Raw genomic sequence first — 19,224 nt, 5'->3', positions numbered from 1 at the left:
GTATAATTAATATATTTCGAGAGATTTATCACAACTTCCAGTCTTAGAATGGAAGTGTTATAGTGTTGGGTGGTTGATTTATATTCTGGCTAAAATACATAATTTATATAAATTCAAGAGTGGCCTCTTACGCTGAAGATTTAAGAGAATTAAGTAAAATTATAAATCTTAGAAAATCTCTTAAAAATTACACTTTAATTATTTGCATTTGATATAGAACTTACTGCAGTAGCACGAACACTGCAATCGAAAACATCAAAAGGCTTTCCGTATTCATAAAACACGCGTAGCACTTTTTGCATTTTTATTTAGTATTTTAGAGATACATTATCAATTTTTTTTTGAATAATGTATTATTCAAAAAAATCTATATTCAACTTAGGCAGGTCAGAAATTAAATTAAAAATCGAAAACATTTAGTTAAGACACAAAGTCCTTTGTCATGAGAGCAGCTTTATTACCTTTACTCTTCCCTTTCCAATTTCAGTGACAATTGCGCTAGTAAATTTTTGTAAAACAACATATTTTTGTAAATACTAGTTTTGAAAATTCAGAGTGAAAAAATGTAGTAAGGGGAGCAGGGGTATTTTGAGCTGTGCGACCACATTGATTTCCGATTTTTTCGTATATTTATAAAAAAGACATGACTCTTACCATACTTCAAATTTAGATCCACAATTGTTTTGTCTATATAAATTACATTACCGTAAGTGCGAGTGACTTTAAGCCCCTTCTGTTCGTAAGATTTTCTTTACTTGTACAGCTTAAGGACGGTCTTTACCGATCAGATCTACCATGTCAGATCGGTGAAAACAGTTTTTAAAAATTAAAATTAAAGAAATGCTTCCGATTAGAAGTAGTTTCTAGTTTCCTTTAGAAAATTGTATATTAATACAATTAATTAATAATTCAATTAATTAGTTAATTGTATTAATTAACTAATACAATTAATACAAAAGATTTACCATGTCAGATCGGTGAAAACAGTTTTTAAACATTGTAATTAAAGAAATGCTTGCGAACAGGAGTAGTTTCTAGTTTCCTTTAAAATATTGTATATTAATACAGCCCCATAGCTCAAAGTAGCCCCATCTTTCCCTATTTTAGTTGGCTGAAAAAAGTTTTAGTTCAAAATCTAAAACATCCTATAAAATTCTTTTAATTATGGTGTCTCGAATTTTTTGGAAAAGGAATTGCCTCATTTAACATTTACCTAAATTTTAAATAAAATTGTACTAAGAAACATTAAAAAAATAATGGAAAATGTTTGAGTTTCAATAATAAACATTTGAATTATTAATCAGACAATGTAACGCTATGCTATTTTTTCCTCTATTGACTTAATAGAAATATTTTCCGGACATTTTGATTGTGAAGTAAGTTATTAAATATCCAAATAAATATACTCTTAAATTAAGAGAATACTAAATCTTAGAAAAAAACGCTATTTAAATATTTTATTTCAAAATGAGTGTGTGACTTTCAAATAAAAAATAGAAAAGTAAAAACAAAATTCATTGAAATATAAATAATGTTTGATAAGTAAAATAATTTTCTTTTAATATTTTTATGACAAAATTCCTAAATCAGATAAAAAGATTTTTATCCTAATTACTGTTCTCCAAAATAAAAGACATATAGGGAAGGCGGGGCTACATTGAAACTAGGGATACATTGAAAACACTCTTTTTCAATAATTCCAAAAGGAATCTAGGTTTCAACGCAATTTATTTTAGATATACTAAACAAATTTTGATCTAAATTAATTTCTAGCTAATACCAGCTGAATATGATTAAAATAAAGTTTTAAAAGTAGCCCCAGCTTCAATATAACCATACCATCCCCTATAGGGTGAAGTTATCCCTTGTTATAGACATTATTCATTTAAACTGACAGTAATCTTAAATTTTTATCTAAAACAGCTTTAGAAAAGTCGCAAAATTAACATTTTATGATATGATTAATTATTTTGTGATTTTTTTATATCTGTTTTGCGTCAAAATGTAGGATTTCTGACAGCTGTCTATAAGTGTAAAACGTCTATAAATGGTGACTCAACCATATTTACATTTGATTTAACACTAAACCTACCAAAATCGGTCAAATTGATCGGTTTAAAAACTTTTTAAAATCAACACATATTTTAACGGTACAATGTCGCTATCAAACTTTATGAATTTCTTAAAATATGCAAGTAAGGTAAAGTGTCCTCAAGTCGACCGGTTCCTCAATTCGACAGGTTCCTCAATTCGACCGGTAGAGTTATTTATTCAATTTATTTATATTTGCACTAATATTTGGCGTATGATCTAACATTAATAGGTCAATTATGCCATAAATAAATACGAATCAGTGACAATTTTATAGAAATTCACCATTAAAACATTCAAATATTGACCACCGGTCGAGTCGAAGAACCGGTCGACTCAAGGGCTCTTTACCTTTATATATTTTTCAATGTTTAAATTTTAATTTTTTCCTCTTTTCAAAGAAAAAATTGTTGAGTATCCTACCTAAAGTGGTCTGTCATTTGACTGAATGCGCTAAGAGAACGACCGTTTCTCTTAGCGCATTCGGTCAAATGACAGACCACTGTTAATGTTAAAAAAATATATAGGGCACGTGGAGCTTCATTGAGTTGGGATTACACAGAAAACGCTAATTTTTCTCATATTTCTAAAGAAAGCCGGGATTTAAAGTAATATCATTTAGATAGACAAAACAAATTGTGAATATCAATTCACTCGCTTTCTTTAGAAATATGCGAAAAAGAACTTTTTTTAATGTAGCGCGCTTTTTAGCCCCTTCATCCACTACTCTGAAAAAATGTTTTGTTCAGTGGGCAAATTAATCTTGTCAAAATTTTGTTATTTATCAATTTGATAAAACTTTTTGTCACATTTTAGAAAAAAATATCCTTTTGAGAAACTTAACAACATTTATTTGGCCATTGATTTGACAAAATTCCTCCATATTTTGTAAGGAACAACTTCCTTTTGGTAAACTTTTCTTGTTAGTTTGAAAAAACTTTTTTTTTTCAAGGTATAAAATCATTTGAATAAATTTTAAATACTTTTTGTAGTAGAGGGAAAATCTTTTTAAAAAAATAAAAATTATCAATTTTAAATTCGAGTAGCTTAGTTTTATCCGATTTGTATGAAATAACTCAACATTACTTAATAGGAAATACGATTTTATTAGAAATATGAATATAACAAAAACCTAAAAAATCTTGAATTGAAAAATATCGATTTTTTATTATAAATTTAACGACGTTTGACTAAATTTTATATTGATTCTTGTCTCAAAACTTTTTATACGTTCCGAATTTTAATGAATGGTTAATGAAGCATGTATCAACACTGAATGTGAGATTGTCACCCTAAAATAAAATGATTTTTTGAAAATTATTCAATGTTTTTTTTACAAATTATTTTCCACAATATGAGTTTCATTAGTAACTAATACAGCATATTTTGCAAAAGATAGTTACTAAGTAGCAGCAAATGATTTTCAAAAACAAAAAAAACACTACTTTGGGGAGCTAGCAAACTTTCAGTGTCAATACATGCTTCACTTATCTCATGCTAAGGACTTTTTTTTAAGAGAATTAAAGAAAAACTTAAAAACTGAAGCGGAATATCGCATAAAACAACCCTTATTTCGGTAACCTCAAAAAATTTTTAATATGCAATGTAACAAAAATAAAAATAAGTCTGGAAATTTATAAAATATTTTAGTTTCAAAGTTTATTTCAAGCTCTGGCCAAGCGCTGAACGCAATATAAATTTAAGGATATAACTACATAATCATTCGTGGATAATTTGAGTCGATTAAAAAATTTCAATTCATCCGAATAACTCTTGAGCAATTATAAGGGCAGAATCACATGGACAGTAAAATGCTCACCGTATTTCGTTAATTTACGCATTTTCATTGCAATTCTTATGCAAATTCTCGATTACCGTATTACCTTATCTCATACTCGGTGGCATTAGGTGAAAATAATCCAAGAAAATTGAAGAAATAAAACGAAAATTCGATAAATGGTGACCAAAAAGCTGTAAAAGAAATTAATCGTACAGCTTTTTGCTCACTTTTATAGAATTTTCGTTTTCTTTCTTCAATTTTCTTATATGATTTTTACCTAGTGCCACCGAGTATGAGATAAGGTCATGAAAAGGATAATTGAAATGAAATCGCGTAAATTAACGAAATACGGTGAAGCTCGTGAGGCTACGGCGAACATTTTACTGTCAATGTTATTCTGCCCTAAATTCAAGCCATAACGAATCGTAAAAAACCTGAATCATCGATTTTTGTGTTATGGTCTCTACATACTAGGAGCAATTTCTCTAAAAAAAAATACTTTTTAAAGAAAATTTCCTCTATCCTTGTAGGCAGAAACGTCAGAATTTCTTTTTAAAAAGTCATTTTTTTACGAAAATTGCTTCTAGTTTTTAAACGTTAGTCATAGGTAGAAAATGAGAAAAATAGTTCTTTAAAAAGAACATTATCCTCACATAATTAAGTCTTAGCCAATCAAAATAAATAATACAAAAAAATATTTCATGGCATTAAATATTTAATTTAATATGGATTTTTATAAAGTTACATCAATCCTCACAAAATGGGTTAAAAACCATATTCAATTTGTTTCATAGGTAACAAAATGATTATTATAAGAAACGCAATAATTTTTTAGTAGCCAGGAGTAAAATAATGTTCAAAAAGATGTAGCTGTAGCTTTAGTCAATTAGCAGTTTAGAAATAAAGCTTTAGTGTTTATTAGTTTTTTTCTGTTTATTTCATAAGCCGTGTTTCTACCAGCTATATTTTACCTGTCACTATAAAAAGCTCTTTGAGTGTTGAGAAGAGGGCAGGGAAAAGTGATGACAAAACGTGTGAATAAACAAGCTTTCCTACATTCGCACAATTCCTCATGTAGAATGCATGTGCTAAAATTTTAATTGAATATTTGAAGTATTGTGGAATTGTACATAGGATATTCCTGCGATTGCGGGTAATAAACTTAAGTGGGGGTGCCAGATGTGTGCATATAAACCCGGAAGTGACCCCAATAGAAATATCCGCCCACTTATCAGCCACTACCATTTACTTATTTCTACCTTCAAACTACTTCATATCAGAATTTATAATTGCTGTACTTTGGTATGGCTTGAAGACAGCTTATTGAAATGTTTGAGAAATTGTGGTATTGCCACATGAATAGTCCAGGTTCAGTAGCACATTTGAGACTTCCCAATAGAAAATTGGATGGTTGCATTTTAGATTGAGGGGTTAAAAGGGGGATTTTGGTGCTGAGGGACTTGATTAAAATCTCTTTACGAGGAGGAATGAAAACTTTCATCTGCATTACAATTTATGTGGGCACATCATCTGAATATTATTTCAAATATGGCGGAGAGACAGACATAGAGTGATTTAAAACTTTTGATAGCGATACACGATGATGAGTACTCAAGTACTGATGTGGTAGAAAATTTGATCATACCCAATGGACATGGTCAAATCATTTTGTACCAGTTGGTGGTGTACAGAAAAACCACCTTCCCAGTCAGCTTCAAACCGCATTTTGCTCTCTGCAATTTTGAAGTTTTGCAGGCATGTCTAAAAGGGAAATTGAGATTTTCATCCACCCAAAAAATCAATACACACCATAATATTATGAATATTCTCAGCATCTGCATTTCTATCCCACTTATAGCACAATTCTTGGTACAAACTTTTCCCTCTTTCTTCGCAATTTTAATTCCAATTTCAAATGTGATTGCGGAGAGCAAGGTAGTTTGAAGGTATACAGAATCATTTGTATTCCTTATTATACCTCCATGTTCTGATACAAGTGGCAGAAGACTTTAGAAAATATTGATTTTGAACTTCTATGTTCTTAAAGAGAGCTTTAGTTTTTATAAATAAATAAGATTTTTCTGTATAAATGCAAGGGATAATGTATTGTCCACATATAATTTGGCATTTAAGGAGTATTACATTGACAGTGAAATGCTCACCGTATTTCGTTAATTTACGCATTCTCATTGCAATTCTTCTTACGCAAATTCTCGATTACCATATTACCTTATCTCATACTCGGTCGCACTAGGTGAAAATAATATAAGAAAATTGAGGAAATAAAACAAAAATTCGATAAACGGTTAACAAAAAAATCTGTACGATTAATTTCTCTTACAGTTTTTTTTTGCTCACCGTTTATCGAATTTTCGTTTTATTTCTTCAATTTTCTTATAATATTTTCACTTAGTGCCACCGAGCATGAGATAAGGTAATGCGGTAATGGAAAATTGGAGTAAGAATTGCAATGCTGAAAAGATATACTTTGATACTTTGAGTAATAAATCCAAATCGTACTACAAAAATGAGACGAAAATTGTAAAATTGATATTAGCAGTTATAGTTGAAATAAGATATTAAACATTTCGCAAAATTTTTTTCTAAATTGAACCGCATAAAAATACGTTTACCAATAGCCATACCATGCCAAAGCAAATACTCATACCATACTTCATAGTCGAAAAAACTTCGGAGAAAAACATATTCTTTTAATTTTGAAGAAGAATGGACTGTGATGTATTTAGGAAGAGATGGAGATCGACTAACATTTTCGTCAGATCCCAGAGCTAGGGGAAATTGGGGCACCTTTAAAGTGAAGCAGCTTTGAAATTGGGTTTCTTTCTCCTGTTTTTAAATAAAATTAAGCCTTATCATGATGTAATTTAACTTCCCAAATGGTATAAATTTTGATAAGCTAAGTTCTTTTATAATAAGGTCTAGTTTCATTTAAAAAATATTAGAAAGAAGCCCGTTGTCGTCGTGGTAGGTCTACCAAACCTGATGTTACACTGAAGTGGCGGATGATCGACAAACGTGGGCTGCTAGATTGGATGTCATGGGCCCGCGACCCCAATAGGGATAAGCGGTTGAAAATGAATGAATGAAAGAAAGAAGCCCAAATTCAAAGCTACCCCAATTCAAAGGCGCCCCACTTCTCCCTAGAATAAAATATTCTATTGCAATATATATTTAATTATTACACAGTCAAGTTTCTCAAATATGAAAGTTTAGGGGTATATAATTTGACGTTTTTTTATCATTGTGAACAATATTATCAAAAACAAAACTGAATTCACTTATCCCAATGAAATTCACTTATCCCAAAGTTAAGAAATATAACTTTAGACCTGTAGTTTTACGTTCCTAATTCAACCGTCATTCATATTTGAGGAACTGTAGGGGAAAATGCCCATGCTCCGTACGAGTCCAAGCTTAATAATGACGAAATTTTTCTTATGTTTCTTTAATATATGTAATTCACTCACGCATTTTTTTTTAAACTAGAGAAAATTCCCAATTTTTGAAATACATTGCGGTGCCACGTTTATTCAGAAACATAGGAAAAATTTAGTCATTACAAAGCTTGGGATCGTATGAAACATGGGCACTTTCCCCTACTAAAAGCGTTTTTTTTTTCAAATATAGCTAACGAAATTTGAAAAGAACTTTACGTTGAACTATATCAAAAATTAATATTGTATTGATTTAATCCATTAAAACAAGGTCATTTAAAATTATAAAAAAATGAATAATTTATTTTTTAAATAACTTTAAAAAAAGAGCTTTTGCTTCTCAATCCTCGAACATTATATGAACGGATATTTTATTAGAGCATTATCCAGATTCTTTTTTATTATCAGACATATGAAATTTCTATTTAAAAATTTTAATGACAGCATATGCATAAGTATTGAATAATAGTAATTAAATATTTAATTCTATTAGATATATAATCTAATTCAATGGCATTCTCTGACTGACTAGAGCTCCAAAGCATTCAATATTCGGAGAATATCCCAAAACTCAATAAAATTCAAATATTTAATCATATTAAATATTTAATCTCATATATGAATAAAGCATAAAATATTATTTATGTCGTAGTTTAAGATTCATCGCATTCTGTAAATGGCAGAAGCTTTGAAAGCTTTAACTGTTATAAATGTTTAAGCGTTTAACCAATCAAAGAACATGATGAGAATATTTTTTTAATAAATGTTTAATTACACGTGTTTACTGTTTTAAAGAAAATCAGGTTATCCATTTCCCTAAAATAAACAAATATTTTAGAGGATATTGTCCGCTATTGAACATTTATTCATTATTAATATTAATAATTATTAATAATAATAAAGTAATCTAAATTTGCTCTTTTAGCCGGTAAAAATGTCCCCATTTACTAATTAAATCAATCTAGAATTCAGCCAAAATGCATTTTAACTACCGAATTTATTGAAATTCTTAAGGGACCGGTTTTTTTACTGCTTCGTTTTAAAATTTATTTGTCGAATAAAATTCTCAAAGGAACCATTTCTTAAACACTCATTATTTGTAGCTTTAAGTTCAATGAAAGTCACAAACAAATTTTGTCAGCTGTATAAAATAAATAATTTTTGAAAAATTATTTTTACAGAAGAAAAATTACTGACAATGACTGACCACTAAGAATTTTCTGCAAGCATTTTTGATTGTTTGTTTATCAAAAAAAAAGTTTACTTTCCTAATCCTATTAGTTACTGGCCTAAAATTGTAAGCAGTATCAGGTAATTTTGAATACTGATTTTCGTGTAAACACTACTTATGTCGACCATTTCTTCAGTATTTAATAATTCATATAGGTACCATTGCAATTTGAAAAATCGCAGTACAACTACTACGTGTTTACTACTGCCCCAGTTTCCCCTATTGCATTTTTTTCTTTTCCCAAATAAATCTTCTATTCTTTTTACAAAATAAAATTGTAGCTTAAGAAAAATAAAAAAAAGTACATTATTCGGAAACAGACCACCTTTCCCAATTGATTTAATGTTTTAGATTTTGAACTAAAACGTTTTTCAGTCAACAAAACTACATCTGCTACCGGCTTTGACACCGGTTTCTGAAGAGATTTAAAGATGTTTTCTGCGTACTTGAGAGTATTATAATTAAATTATCGAGTCACATGTTTAATTTTGTCCATTAAATATAGAAAATCTGCACAGTACTTGAATTGTAAAAATATTTTCCTAATAAAAACAACAAACCCACGTGTATGCAGTTGAAATACCTTGACAGTAAGGAAGGCATTTCATGGATATTTGCCATTCAATGGACTTTACTTGGTGGAGGAAGCAAACCACAATTTGAAGAAACACCATGTAATTTAGCAGGTTTTACTTCTTATTTTTCATATTTTTTATTATTCGTAATCGGGTTAAAAAAAATGTAAATACAAGTATAGCTATGACCTATAAACGTAATTTTATGAATATGCTCGTTATATTATCGTAAAAAAGACTTATTCTTACACTAAAATTAAGAGAGTAATAATTCCCACAGGGGTAATAAAAAAGAGACATAGGAAACTCCGCCAGATATCCCATTACTATTTAAAAAAAAAAAAGAGATATAAAAGGAATATATGCATGATAAATATTTATAAATCACGTGTAATTTTTTTTTATTTGAAATAACAGACAAAAAATCAACAAATCATCCTCATGCTAAAAAAAAATATAAAAAAAATATTGCACTTGCATCTCCAACACTAAACAATATTTTTCAATAGATTGAAAAAAATGCAAAAGGATTCTTTTAGTCTAAACAACCTCTAGAGACGTTTAAAATGTATTATATAAACTAACAATTTTTTTTTAAATATGAGCTAAAGGTGTGATAAAATTTTTTGTTGCCTCTGTACATTTTTGACCAAACCTTATTTAACCTGCATGCCTTGACAGCAGTTCTTTTATTTTTGTACAAAGACAATGACTTCGCTTAAGTACTAGACCAGGAAAATCCCCGATTTTCCTTGTAAATAAACTTAGAAAATTACCCTTTGTCTATTAATCAATAAAATCACATAGAATGGGACGTAAATTAAAAAGCATTTTGGTAATTTTTTAGTTTCTCAGAACTTCACATTTTTCTTCGTATTTTCTTTCAATGGAAAAAAAAGTGCTTCAAAGAAGCTTTCCCAAAGAGAAAATGTCCAAGGCGATGCTCTATAAAAGCCACAAATAATAAAATATATCATCAAATAAGAAACCTTGAGGGGAAAACTTATTTGAAAAAAAAGAAGAAATCCAATTTATTTCAGTACAAGCAATTCCCACATGTACCACAATTTCTGTGAAATTCTGAGATTGATGTTCTAATTAATGAAAATTCACTCAAGTCAATTAGAACATACTGGAAAATTACCTGAAAATGCACTTCATCTCTTCTGTTTGACATTTTGTACATTGAGTTTCATACCCATTTTGCGTTTTTCTCTGCACAATTTCTCTAAACTCTTGGCACATCATAAGCATCCACCATGGGTTACTTTTTTTTTTTAATTTTGTAAAGTACTTTTTGTGATTATTTCTTTCATGTCAGGATTTTTCATTTAGAGCGAGTGTTTTCGTCACTTCTTTGAATGAATTGGAAAGATTTTTCGGAGATAAATTCATGTATTCTAGTTCATCCATAGGGGCATATCACTATAGCAATTGTTTTAAGAAAATTGAAAAGGACCTATGCTGAAAAATAAAAATAGCATAGTAACTATAAAATAAATAAATAAATAAATAAAAATTAGAGCCTTGAAATACTTTTAAACAAAATAACGAGATACTTTTTACAAAATAAAACAGATTTTTGCATATTGAAAATATTTTAAAATAAACAAAAACAGATCTTCATTGTACAACTTCAATATTGAGATAGACAAATCTTATGAGCAACGTACAAGAGCTTTTGTTATGTAAACATTTATTTGGGACTTGAGTAAGGCATAAGAGACCTCGTTCTAGTCATCTAGCTCTTTTACATGGGTTCTTTTGATAAAATATTTCCCGAACAAATTTCATAGTTTATTTGTTCATTGAGAGGTTCAAAAATAAATTTTATTGTCTAAATATTTATTTTCTTATTTTTTAAGTAAGTGAAAAGAATTGAAATAGATCAATTATTCCAATTAAATTGACAAGACAGTTATTCAGAACAAGATAACTCGTAAAATGGGCCACGCACAATTGCTTCTATTTTGTTTAGAAAATAAAAGATATTCTGCTTTGGGCAATAAGAGCAAAACAAAATGATATGTCAAAAAACATGTTTAGTAAACACGTTTTTTTGGCATTTGAAGTGAGATCGAAATATAATTCTAGTCGTTTCGCGTGTAAGTTGTTTCAAAGCTGTCTATGAGAGTGAAAGAGATGACTAGATGTAGATTTCATTCACTTTTTCTGAAATGTCACAAACATATTTACAAACGAAAGTTATCAGGCGTTAAGCATAATGGCCAGCGCACAATAAGTTTTGTTAAGCGTAATGCCTAACACACAATAACTTTTGTTTAGTAAACATGTTTTTGACATTTCAATGAGAGTGATTGAGATCTAGATCTAGTCATCTCGCTCACTCTCATAGGTAATTTTGAAAACATGTTTACAAACAAAAGTTGTTGTGCGTTGGGCATAATGCTCAACGCACAATAACTTTTGTTTGTAAATATGTTTTTAAAATTTCCTATGAGAGAAAACGAGATAACTAGATCTCTGTTTCATTCACTCTCATTGAAATGTCAAAAACATGTTTACATAACAAAAATTACTGTGCTCACTGTTCTTGTCATTTCTGTTCCATAATGAATACATAATTCCTTTTTTATAAATATTTGACTATTTATCATAAATAAAAGATATCTTTTATCCATCTTGCTTATTTATGCCCAATTTCAAAAGCTTTTTGAAATAATATAATAGGGGAAAGTTCTTATGGTTTCCACGGTCCCAAGCTTCATAATAACTATTTCTCCTTTGACTCTGCAATATATTTTAAAAATAGGACACTGTCCCTTAGTTTATAAAATTGGGCTGCTATGAGTTGCATTTATTGAAAAACATAGGAAAAATTTGGTCATTATGAAGCTTGACACCGTGCAAAGCATGAGTTGAGTACTTTCCCCTAATTACAAGTGCTCGCAATGATCGCTCAGTTATGAGAAATTCCACAAATATTTGCATAACACATTTAACGAGATACAAATATTTTGTTGCGATAATTTAAAAAGTTTTCTAGAATTTTCATAACAAATTTTTATATTTTCATCTCTATTGTGGCTAAACTAAGTTAGTTAAACCAAAGTTTTATAATACAAATATAGAAGCTTCATGCTTATCGTCTTGATAAACTCATCATTTTTGTCTATTTCAATTTATAAATGGTAATATTTAATTAAGAGTGTCTGAACTTTCTGAATCTCTTCTCAACTTAAATTTGAAGTATAGTTTCAAGACTTTCTCTGATTGGCTGAAGCTTTGAATGCTTTCAAGCTCCAGCCAATCAGAGAAGACAAAGAAGCTAACATATTTTATGCAATCAAATATTTTACTTCCATCACGTTCCATGATTGGTTCGAGCTTTAATGCCTTCTAAGCTTGAGCCAACCGGAAAACGCTATACTCTTAATTTTTTAAGGGATCAAAGATTTAATTTCATAAAATCGAAAAATCTAATCTTTCGATTTATTAAAATTTTTTATTGAACTAAAATTTTAAAGAAGTTTCCCTAAAGCATTCTTTATACTATTTGGATTTTTCTTTATGCCCTGGAATCATAAAAAAAAGAAATCATATATTTTTGAAGTGACGACCAACACTAGAATATTTCTGTGCTTTTTTCATGAGCTTTATAATTTTTTTTCTTTTATTTTCTTTAAAATCTCAGTGCAGTTTGCATTTATTAAATTTGTTCTAGAGTGAAGAAGCACCCCAAAAGTTTTATAAGGAAAAAAGTTCGAAAATAAATTGATTGCAATATAAGAAAAGCAAGAAAAAAAATTGTGCTGAAGAAAATTTTTATTGGCATTTTTCTTACTAACAAACTAATTCGCAAACTAACAGTTATGATGTACAGAAATAAGTCATCATAGTTTTATTTTCATTTTATTTGTATTATGTACATATATTCCACATATGCTGTATAAAATATTTATAGTAAAAAAAAAGAGATGTGGAAGAGAAGCAAAACTCACACGTGACGATGATATGAATCAAACTTATTTTTATGTTTTCCTTTCTTATTTCTTATTTTCCATAACACTGTCTCAAACATAACACATGAAATGTAGTCGAGTGTCTGTGATGCGAGGACAAGTTGTCACACCCCAGGGACTCGGAATTGTGGGGATTCGTGTCTCTGTGGACAGAGACTCGAGATTTGGATTCACACTCACAAGACAAGGAGGATGGTAAGTACTCAACCAGTTAATAATTTATTAATCATTAATGGAAGTTTTTAGTATGTTCATGATAAAAAAGAAATCCAAAAAGGAAATCCACCTGTCAACTTTCCAATTTTCACCTCTAAAGCCATTTTGACAACAAAAAATGCTCTACAAATCCTCAAAAATTTTTTTTGACTACAAATACCGATCACAGTGATTGCCATCAAAGCGATATTTCCTGGGAATTTCTGCATATGAGAAGTCTTTTGTAGTGAAATACGTCATCTACACCGCCTTTTTTTCACCTTGCCTCCCAAACGGTGTGCATTTTACCACGGTATTGTGGATACCGTCAGAGGAGCACAATGGAAAAACTTCCCCAAATATTTGGTTTATCTCTTGAGGGAGAATTTTTAGCTATGATTACACATACAGTGCACAATGTGCACGAGTTAAATTACTCAATATCTTTCATCGTGTTCTATGTAGCGCCTTTTTTCCCAGCTTCCCCATGGGATTCTGCGGAGCTGTTGATAACTCACAAAAAATCTAACTAAAAACACTATTAATTTATTACTCCCATTCAATGTATTATATCACACCGCTTCGAGTATTTCATACACATACTATTAGGATTCATTTTCCACAACATTGCGTAAATTTTAAAAATATAATGAACTAAGCTCATTTAATTTTGTTAAAATAAATTTATAAGACATCAATAAGATTGTTATAAATGTAGGTCCACTTGTCCTACTTCCTCTTTTAGTTTAACTAATTCGTTTGCTAAATAAAAGAGATTCATTACTGCCTATAATGATGTACAGAGGAATTCGGGTGGACAGGTAGTGAGACCTGATTCTACACAATGAAAGCTATTTTACATAACAATTATGTCCGTTATTAGGAAATAATTCTTTAATTTAAAATTACTAAGAGAATGGAAAGCACTCAGGGAAGCTCTCCAACTTTTTTCAGAGCTTTGGACTCAGTCGCGAAGCCTTCAATATTATTCATGTCTATATAATGTTCTCTAAAACTTGTCCATTATCCATTATATTAGGTCAGGATAGGATTGTTGTAGGATACCGTAGATGCAGGTGACTTTGACCTACGGGCGTGATCTTGTCAAATACTGTTCGTGAACTTTATTTTAATTCTACTATTTAATAATGGACTTTACCGATCGGACGTGGTAGATAGTTCATCCTTAAGCTTTAAAATTAAAAAAAAAATGCTTACGAACAAGGGGCAAAGTCACCTACATCCATGTTATCCTGCAACAATCCTAACCCAATAATGAACAAGTCTTAGGGTCTCGACAGATCTGAGGATTAGCCGAGAGACGGATTAGCGTAATTATATTCGAAATTATGATTAAAGTACATTTTCATCATTTTCCACTAAGTCGTCTCTCGACTCTAGGGCATTAGAAAACAATATAAAGACAGGAATAATGGCGAAGGGCTGTGTTCATTCCTATTCTCAATTATGGTCATGAGATTTGGGTAATAACCGAAAGTATAAGATTGCGAATACAAACTGCCGAGATGAGGTACCTCCGGACGGGTAAGGGAGTCACTCGTCGAAATCGTGTGAGGAACGTGGCCGTTCGTGAGGAACTAAAAGTCGAGTAGTTGCTTCTTGAGGGATCACAACTTCGATGGTATGATCATATTCAAGCATTCCCCAGAAAAGTTATGCAAGCCATTGTGAGGAGGTGTCGACCTCGGGGCAGACCTAGGACAAGGTAGCTGAATCAAATTCAGGATCTTGCCTGAAGTCGCCTTAGGGTTGATCGTGATTACCTTCCTGACAGTGGCGGAGGATCGGCAGGCGTGGGGTGCCAATCTAGATGTCCTAAGCCCATGACCCTAATACAGAAAATAATAATGATGATGATGCATAATGTTGAAGGCTTCGTGACTGAACCGAAAGCTCTGCAAAAAGTTGATGAGTTTTCTAAGAGCTTTCCATTCTTCTGACGATTTCTCTGACTCAAGTTTCGGAAAATTTTTTTTTATGTTATGTATTTCACCCATAGCTTTTTCTGGAAATTAGAGGCATTGGGATAGCTATTAAAATATAAAACAGGAATGGCTAAATTCATTTAAAACAATTTAAATTCATTTAAATTCCGAAGTTAGCGCGCTTTTCCTTATTTTTGATTCTTTTTACAATTTTAAATTTTGAGATGTCCTCACTGCTATAGATGGACTTGAATTGGGCTTGTACTTCTTCGTGATCTTTTCTTTCTTCATGCCCATCTCAAGCAGTGAATGAAATCTCTAAATTTTAAATTGAAAAATTATTCCAAATTTCCTCACTTTACCCTACTCGAATATTCGAATTTCTTTCTCTTAACTTTCTTAAAGAAAATGTGTAGTATTCTTGCTCTAAGCTCTAATACAGGTCTACGAATTAAACCGAGGGATGGCTTTGTGTAAAACCGATGTAAATGTAGTTTAATCATAATATCGATTGAAATACGCTAATATGTATCTCGGCTGAAGATCAGGTATGTACGGAGGTACTGGCCCTGAAAAAATAAGAATCGTGTTATAAAGCTTGAGCTTGATGCAAAGGAGTTTTCCATATCGTAAAGTTTTTCCTCTATCGGTGTGTAAATGGATTGCAATGGATTTTTAAACCTATTAATATATTGTTTCCAAAGTGAATTTGAAAAGTTGCATTACCGATATTCAGTTAAGAATAGTTAAGATTTTCTAAGGATTTCATCAAGACCTTTCAAATAAATTCATATTTTAGCAAAACGGTTTGAAAAATACGCTCTGTACAGCATATTTAATATATAAAATCGAAAAAAACCTTTATTACAAATCATTTAAGTGCATTCTGGCATATTTAAAAAAAACATAAGAAGGAATATCTCACGATACTAGAATAAATGTCCACCTAATTGTAGACAACCTCTAAAATATACCAGAATATAAAAAAAAAATATTCTTTCGAAATATTCTTAAATAATGAGTGAGGAATCATAAGTTTAGTATCGATTTAATATCGATTAAGATGGTTAGATGGCTTTTATTAAGAATGAAAAATTCAACTTATTGAGGCGTCATTCAAAAGCTCCAAATCACTATCTGTAATAGTTTTACCTCCAGCTCTCAGTCAGAGAAAAAGAAGTCAGACACGAATTTATACCCTAGTAATTCTCCTATTTCCCTGCTTTCTCATCTGGATTAAAAAAGTGTTTTCAAACTAAAATGAAGCGGTAAGAGACGAAGTTCAAAGAGGATAGTATACTTTCCATTTTTTGAAGATTTTCTTGTGAAAGAAAAACTATTTAGTTTACTTTTCTTGGATTTATTTTTCCTCAAAAGACATTTCTTTCTCTTCAACAACATTGTAAATTCATGTACGAGAAAAGTAAAGTGCTCCTTAAGTCTTATCCCTGTGTGTCTCTTCAGAGACATATCAATATTTTGACAAATCCAGAAAAATCTCTTAGAAAAATGATTCTCTATTGGCCATGATAGTTCTGTCAGAGTTCAGACAGAATTTTCTGAGAAGAAAATGAATACAACATTTTGAGGATGAAAAGTCTATCTACAGGTTTTATCTAATGCCACCTGAAAAAAAGGCTCTTAAATAGAGCGTTGATATCAATTTGATCATGATTTGAGTGAATCGAGAAAAGCCAAACCCCTATTGTGTACTGGTCAATGGATGGAAATGGTACAGAGGATAAGAAGAATGAGAAGCATAGAGCCTTAATCCAAAAGTTAATTCTAATTTTATATAACGTAGAACACACAGTTTAGTGTTGATTCTTATCGCAATTTCTGACTTATGTAATATTTTCATACCCGTATCCTCATCATATAATCCCCCATATTTAAAAGATTTATCCCATACTCTCTCCTATTCTACTTAATAACGTTACTCAAATCGCATGTGAGAGATGCCCTGTTTTCGGGCATTGTAGACCAGGAGTGTAGGGGGAATACCTATTCAGAAATCTCTATGTAAGTAGTTAATGTGGAGGTTATTATTTTATACTCAACTGACATAGAATTTCACCTTCAAATACCAAAAATAATCTCATAGAGTTCGGGGATGCTGAAAGAGAGAATGCACAATGTGACTTTAATCTCTTCACATGTGTCGTTTAGATAGGGGTTTTGTATATGAGGGAAAAAGCTTGAACACGAGGGCATGGGGTTAAATCCGTAAAATACTTACTATTATCGCCATACATATTGTATCTAAAATACAAATTCATGTAAGTAGTTTCCGTCTGGGGATGAGTTTAGAAAATATAAGTCCTTCTGGCAATGTCGCCATCCGTAAACCACATCCTCAGACCAATTCCCAGGACTGAGACGTAAAGTCAAGCAAACAATTGCAAGCCACCGTGTCTGACCATGTTCATTCTTCCTCCTTACACTCTTTTAAATAATATCCCCCATATGCTCACACATTTTCTCATGTTGGTCACAATTTCCCAAAAGGGCCTGTCAATTTTCTTAAGCGTTCTTATTCACAAGCCTTAGGGCCCAAATAGACTCAGGCTGATCCTCGAGAATATTTAGCATAGAAAATCTGGTAGAAAAAGATCCGGTAAATGAATTTTATGCAAAGGAGTTCTAATTGATGATCCTAAGTTCACAATGTATGACAGTTTGGGATGAATCTTCACTGCGGAATTTTACAGGCTAAATATTCTCGAGGATCAGCCTGAGTCTATTTAGGCCTTTAGGGCTGAAACTAACGCTGATCCTCGAGAATATTTATCCCATAAAATTTGGCAATAAAAGATTAAGCAAAAAAATAAGCAAAGAACCTCTAATCAATAATACTAAGCCATAATTGTATAACAGTTTCGAATAAATTTTCACTGCAAAATTTTACAGATTAAATATTATCGAGGATCAGCCTGAGTCTATTTGGGCCCTAACAAGATTTTCAGAAGATTGAGCAGTTCCAGCAATTATATAGGGTTAAAAAAATGGCATAGTTTTACCTAATTTTACTAAATATGTGATTTCTGTTTTTAGAACTTTAAGAACTACGTTATCTACCTTAATAAAAAATCTGGAGACTTTTCACACGTAACTGGAAAAATTTGAAGATCAAAGTTTTTTACTTGTCTTGTCATATGTGCGAATTTGTATAATAAGTAGGGGAAAGTCGTCTGCCTTCAAACGAAAAATGGAGTTCCAAATTTAAGATTTTTTTCTGAAGAATCCACAAAATGGATTTTATTTTCTACTACACCAAAAAATTCTCTTGTTCATTCGGCGTATATGCTTACATCATTTAGCACTTACAAGTCCTCAGTTTGTCCTTCTGAGGAAATTAAAAAAGTGATGTCAATTTGTATGAAGGCAGCTGGCATAGTCTGCCTTCAAACGCGAGGCAGCTGCCTTTAAATGTTTTTTTTCACTGAGAATATTGAATCAATAAAACTAAATGGGCTATAAATGATTAGATTGAAGCCTAACGCACTCAGTAAAATCATCACTGCAGTCAAAAGACATTACACAATAACTTTTCTTCACATTTTTCTGAAGCACTGTTTTGCACTTGAAAATTTGCAAGAAAAAGCCATTGAAGTTGAAAATTGTCAACTTGAAACATCCCGGCCGGAGCAAGATAGCAGGTTATAAGTATTTGTATGACGTTCGTCAGAGAAAAGTAGGAGTTCGATTTCACATGTTTTGATGTATGGAAAGATAGGATTTAAAGGCACACGACATTAGCATTTAAAGGCTGCTGCAGGGTGATATTTGCAAATTTTTGCCACCCACAAAAATTGTGTCATCTGAACCAAAATGTATTAACAGAAATATTAAGCCTGATTAACCTTCTATGTGTCACAATGGAAGATTTATTTGTAAAATGATTTTTACTATGAAAAATCACATGATTTGTGGAACATCAAAATTACGGTTTAGAGCTCATTTTCATT

At 30.9% G+C, this 19,224-nt stretch overlaps 1 protein-coding gene across 1 annotated transcript in view; it reads left to right on the top strand.

Moving 5' to 3' along the window:
- LOC129807113 (teneurin-a) overlaps positions 1 to 19,224 on the top strand; it is a 232,326-nt gene that overhangs the window by 152,726 nt on the left and 60,376 nt on the right. Inside the window, exon 12 of the mRNA XM_055856153.1 lies at positions 13,191 to 13,310. Coding sequence (XP_055712128.1) covers positions 13,191 to 13,310 — 120 coding nt within the window. The remainder of the gene's footprint in view (positions 1 to 13,190; positions 13,311 to 19,224) is intronic.

Source organism: Phlebotomus papatasi, chromosome 3 (genome assembly GCF_024763615.1).
Source record: "Phlebotomus papatasi isolate M1 chromosome 3, Ppap_2.1, whole genome shotgun sequence".
NCBI lineage: Eukaryota > Metazoa > Arthropoda > Insecta > Diptera > Psychodidae > Phlebotomus > Phlebotomus papatasi.
Note: the sequence above shows the minus strand (reverse complement) of the source record. Positions and strands in the feature narration are given on the sequence as shown.